Consider the following 6,000-nt stretch of genomic DNA (forward strand, 5'->3'; position numbering starts at 1 on the left):
ACACTGCCATGTGCTCAGCACCATACCAGACATTGTCAAGAATACAAGGAAAATGAAGGAAAAATTCTCTGATCTTAAGGAGAAGGCTCCACTACACATATATTGTTTGATAGAAATTCAGGCCATGAGGGCTGGCTCACGCCTGTAATCCTAGCATTTTGAGAGGCCGAGATGGGCGGATCACCTGAGGTCAGGAGTTTGAGACCAGCCTGGCCAACATGGTGAAACCCCATCTCTACTAAAAATACAAAAGATTAGCCGGGCATGGTGGTAGGTGCCTGTAATCCCAGCTACTTGGAAGGCTGAGGCAAGAGAATTGCTTGAACCCAGGAGGCAGAGGTTGCAGTCAGCTGAGATTGCACCATTGCACTCCATTCTGGATGACAGAGCAAGACTCTGTCTCAAAAAAAAAAAAGAAAGAAATTCAGCACTTATTTATATTATTTTGTAAAACCTTAGAACTAATCTACTAGGGTTCCACTGAAAGCCACTTCAGTGATCCCGACTCTGCTGGAAAGAGGATGGGATTGTAGAGTTTGATCACATGTGACAGTGGGTGGCTGGGGATATGGACAGAAGGGGCTTGGGGCCAGACGCAGTGGCTCACACCTGTAACCCCAGCACTTTGGGAGGCCGAGGTGGGAAGATTACATGAGCTCAGGAATTTGAGACCAGCCTAGCCAACATGGCAAAGCCTCGCCTCTACCAAAAATACAAAAAAATTGCTAGGCGTTGTGGTGCACACCTATAATCTCAGCTACTCAGGAGGCTGAGGCAGGAGAATCACTTGAGCCCAGGAGGTGGAGGTTGCAGTGAGCCGAGATCATGCCACTGTACTCCATCCTGGGCGACAGAGTGAGACTCTGCCTCAAAAAAAAAAAAAAAAAAAAAAAATTGGTGTGGGAACTCCTGCTGAGGGCCAAGCAATTTCAATAAAGCCTTTGGCCATGTGTTAGCTTCAAAGGTACAGCACTGGGGTCACGCAGGGGACCTCTCTGGCATTTGAAAAGACTCACTTAAGTGCACAGCAAGGTAGACACTGTGTTGGGAGAAAACTAGGCCATGAAAAAGAAGGCTTTCTGAAAACAGGAGGCGGGTGCCTGCCAAGTGGTAGGGGTACAGGACTGAGCCGTGGGGCAAGGGGAAAAGAGCAGCTCTCCTTTCTTACTCCCAATTCTTTAGGTTGGGCGAAAGGAGGACTTTCTATGAAAGGACCCAGAAGTGGGCTGAGTGGCAGCCTGTGCGGACAAGGGTGATGAGGAAATTCAGAGGCAGGAACCCATGGGTCTGGCCGCCGCTCACTAATAGATTCAGAAGTAATGGTGAAGGAGAAACCATCATTCTCGCTTTGCTTCCCTGGCTCTTTCTCCTTGCTCAAGCTGCCAGGTCACTGCCTAATGATCAAGCTTCTAGAGGTAGGCTGATGACAGAGAGGTCCCAGGTGACCTGCCAGGCCAGGAGTGGGCGGCATAGTAAAACTGAATTCCTTGCATGCCTGGAAGGGCTGCACATTAAGAGTGAGGCACTGTCTAAGAAGGCAGGATAAAGGGTCCAGAGTGTATATTTCAGAAAAGCAAAGAACTGTGACTTGAAAACAGCTGGAAGCATGAGAGGTAATGAATGGCCGAGGGCTGCCTAGGGACACTTCCTCTGAATTGTTGGAAAAAGCAGAAAATAAAAGACACAGGGCTGCAAAGGACTGTCTAATAAAACCAAATTGTGAAGTAGCTATATGTTTGCTTCTTTATTAATTCATTAAATAACAGAGTCTAGCAGGAGATTTAATAAGTACCATAATTTAGAATGAGAGATGAGCGTAAATCTAATGTGAACCATCTGCAACAGCTGTAATGTGCTACCAAGCTATCTGTGATTTCCCTTGGGGACAAAGTCACAGGTATGGATGATACACTATGGTTTTTGTTGCTATTCCTAATTACAGAAAATACTGCTTCAGTTAGAGGTAAGTGAAAATAATGATGTCATTTTTTTCCTATCCAAGACCACGAACCTTTTAATGCTATCTACAGACCCTTTGGTGGGAGGTTTGTGGACCCAGATTAAGAATCCCTGGGGGCAAAGCACAGTGGTTCATGCCTGTAACCCTAACAGTTTGAGAGGCTGAGGCAGGCAAATTGCTTGAACCCAGGAGTTTGAGACCAGCCTAGGCAACATGTTGAGCCTTGTCTCTACAAAACATAAAAAAAATTAGTCAGGCGTGGTGGCACGTGCCTGTATTCCCAGCTACATGGGAGGCTGAGGTGGGAGGATCACCTGAGCCCAGGAAGTCGAGACTTCAGTGAGCTGTGATCACACCACTGCACTCCAGCCTGTGTGATGGAGTCAGACCCTATGTAAAAAATAAACAAAACCCCTGGGAAAACTCCAAATTTCTTTTCAAAATCACTACAAACTTCAACTTCATCCAGCCATTCAGGGTCAGAAATCATATTTCTAGGAATAGCCTCCAAACCCAAAGAATTTTTTCAGCAGCCAAAACTAGTGAGTTACAGAGACACTGGCTATTAGGCCTTGGACACCTCTGTTGTGATTACAGTCATCTAGACCCCTATTTTCCAGCCCCCATACCTTCTTTCCTCAAGGAACATCCTCAGAGAGCTTCCCTGGCTCTTGTCCTACTTGTCAATAGGTGCCATGTACATCACCCTCCTGTCATCTGTCACCGCTAATGGTTGCCACCCTCTTTACTTGCTTTGAAATGTCAATTGGTTGTCTTTTCTCTATTTACTTCTTCTGGGCCAGTGGCTGAATGAATCTGAGAACAACGGCAACCAAGTCATTGTGAGATCTCAGCTTCAACACATTCACACCCATAGATTCAGCCCCAAGTTGCCCACATCTTTGTCACTGAGGGAACCAGGTAAGGGAATGTGGATGGGCAGGTATCATGTATCAACAAATATTTATTGTGCCCCTATTGAGCTTGCACTTGGTTACAAAGACATGGTGCATGCACCAGTATTTGAAGGTGATAGTCCCCATTGGATGACCCCTGAGATGACTTTATTCATCTACAATTTCTTATTGGACACCTACTACTTTCCAGGCACTGAGAGGGTCTGGGAATAAATATTACACCAGTAAATGAATATGAAAGATTGCATCCTAATGTAAAGAGTGCCATAAAAGGATTTGTTAGAAACAATATGGGAGAGAATAACAGGAAGAGGGTGTTTTGTTTTATGTGTCAGTAGGCAAAATCCTCCCTGAGACTTCAAATGGAAAAAGACCTGAAGGATGAGAAGGAGCCATTTGTATGAAAGGTCAGAGAAAAATGAAGGGGCAGAAAAGGGCTTGGTGTTTTAAAAGAATGATCGTAAATCCAGGGAGGCCAAGACTGCTGATGAAGAAAGAAACTGGCATGAGCTTGGCTGGAGAGGCAGGCACCTTCCTTGTTAAAGCAGGTGAGTGGGTGGAGAGGAGTGGCTAATAGTGTGGCCTCCAGAATCAGACAAGCTCAGCTAGAGTCTGGCTCTAAAACTTCTCTAGCTGTGCAGTTCTAGGCAAGTCAGTTACCTTCTCTAAGCCTCAGTTTCCTCATCTTTAAGTTAGGATCATTCTATGGCTCCCTCACTGGGTCAAGAAACACATTAATTAGTGTACTCTGAACAGTGCACCTGGCACACAGTGTATGCTATGTCATGGTTTGCTATGACCTCTTCCAAGCTCAGTGAGAAGTTGTGGAGGATTTGAAGCAGGGGAGAGACACAACCTGGTTTTTCTTTAACAGATGATCAGCCGTTCTGTGGGCTACTGGTCATCAATAAGACAAAGAGTTGGAAGAGACCCTAGAGGTCATTTACACCAACTAGTTTCCCAGTGGTTCTCTCTAGGAAGGGGAGGGGGCGGTGCCTGGAGAGACATCACTGAAAGGCAGAAGAGTGGCTGTTCCTCAAGTGTGTTGGGCAGGAAAGAAGGTTGAGAGGCGGCCGACCACGACTTGTGGAGAAGGACTCCCAACCCCTGGCCAGTGGAAAGCCCACTATTCCCCTTTTCCAGATCGTCCCAAGTCCCACATTCTGCTGTGCAGCTGGCTCCTATTTAGCCACTGTCAATGTCACTGTTCTTGGATTATAAGTGCCTCAAGGACAGCAGCCATTTCCTTTCCACTCTCACTGTACAGTGACTGACACAGGCCCCACACAACTGCGTCCTCTGAGCTTTTGAATTATTGATTGGAAAAAGGAAGATGGAGTCACAGCATTTTAGTGCCACTCCTGGAACCATACAGTCTATAAGGGATCTAGAGGGCCTTTAGGAGGTCCTTTAAGTCATGCCCCTGCCCCAGGGCCATCCTTCCTCAAATCACTCTAGCAGGACTCTTTGCCTCCTGGTTCTCCAGAGAACATTCTGCATTCTGTACTTTGGAAATGCATCCTGGAGGTCACAGCCTATGCAGGGAAATCCTTCCAAACTGCTTCCCCAGACCCCTTCTGCTCTTTACAATGGGAGCACCGGCTATTTCCTGCACGAAGGGGCTCTGGCCATGAGCAAATGCATGGGATAAAAGCCCTCCTGTCTCCAGGGACATCTGCAGAGACATCTTGGGGGAGGCCATACCAACCCCCTCTGACTGGCTGGAGCTCAGAGCTGCTAGGGGGTGGGGAAGAGTCCTTCAGGTTCCTCCGGGATTCAGCTCTCTAGACCCCGCTAGCTTCCCAGCTCCTGCGGGACCGCGGCCACCTCCCCTCTGGCTTTGCAGGCATTACCTCTTCTCAGCTCTGGCAGGACTTGCCCTACCCTGGCTCCACAAACACCACCCACCTCCCTCTCACAGACCCCAGTCCTCTTCCCAATTCTGCAAACTCCTCATTGTCTGGTACCTCTCAGGGTCTTCCCTAACCCTGGCGATTCCCCTCCCAGCCTCCCTCTCCTCTTACCCTTCCCAGCCCTAATTCTTATCCAGGTCCCCTTTCCTGTCCCCTCCCTTTAGGTCTCGCTGCTGGCCCCCATTCTTCTCTCAGTCCCCACAAGCTCGCCGCTCCCTAATTCTCCTTCACGTCTCGTCTCCCCCATCCCCTAGCCTCCCCCATCCCCCTACCTTTTTGACTCCTTGACCTGTCCTCCAACTCGTCTGCTGTCCCCTCCCCGCCAAGCTTTGTCGCGCAAAGATCCACGACCGCCTCCCACCCCATTTCCCCCTCTGCAGCTGCCCGGCAACCCCGCCTTGCCCGGGAAGGGCCCGCGCGCCGCCCCCGCTCACCTGTTGTGCAGACCCGAGCAAGCTGGGCTTCGCCTTCTCCAGGTCGGGGTCCTGGTCCCGCGGCAGCAGCCCCTTCTTGGGGTGCATGTGCCGACACAGGCAGGTGACCCCGCACAAGGCGAGGATGCTGGTGGCCGTGCCCAGCGTGGCGCCCAGCGCGATCACAGGCACCGACAGCACCATGGTGCCCGCTCCTGGCGAGGGGCTGGGTCCGGCAGCAGCTCACCTTCCCCGGGCCGGGCCCGCCTCCAGGCAGCTCCCGGGATCCGGGCGAGCCAGCAGCTCTCCCGCCGCCAGAGGGGCGGGGACGGAGGGAGGGAGGACGGCTGCGAGGACGTCAGAGGAGGCTGGACCCGCAGCCACGTCAACCGGCAACCCCCTCCCCGCCAACACGTGACCGGACCCCCACCCCAACAGGAGCCGGAGCCTTCCAGGTGGAAGGAGCCTTGGGGTTGTTTCAGGCCATTCTTAATGCTTTGTGTACAACAGGGGACAACTGGGCCCAAGAAGTGCTGGAGCTTGCGGAGGTCACACTGTGTTAGAGGACAAACCTGGGCTCCAACCAGATCTGCGACTCTAGGAGTCACTACCCCAGACTACTAGCTCCTTGCTCACCCTTCTACCCCAGCAGCTGGCCAAGCTGGCTGTAAAATTGGGTCTTCCGGGAGCTTTTTCAAACACAAAGCTGGAGATTTCCCAGCTCCCCAACCTGGGAGATGGTTCTTACAGGGAAGAGGAACAGGCCACAGGTAGAGGGAACAGATGGGATGTTTGGG

General features: G+C 50.6%; 1 protein-coding gene across 1 annotated transcript in view; it reads right to left on the reverse strand.

Annotated features, from left to right (window-relative positions):
* The window catches only part of SYT13 (synaptotagmin 13), a 46,108-nt gene extending 40,567 nt beyond the window's left edge, over positions 1-5,541 (reverse strand). Inside the window, exon 1 of the mRNA XM_521898.7 lies at positions 5,225-5,541. Coding sequence (XP_521898.4) covers positions 5,225-5,407 — 183 coding nt within the window. The 5' untranslated portion in view covers positions 5,408-5,541. The remainder of the gene's footprint in view (positions 1-5,224) is intronic.
* Between the last annotated feature and the right edge of the window lie 459 nt (positions 5,542-6,000).

The sequence above is a fragment of the Pan troglodytes genome, chromosome 9, assembly GCF_028858775.2.
Source record: "Pan troglodytes isolate AG18354 chromosome 9, NHGRI_mPanTro3-v2.0_pri, whole genome shotgun sequence".
NCBI lineage: Eukaryota > Metazoa > Chordata > Mammalia > Primates > Hominidae > Pan > Pan troglodytes.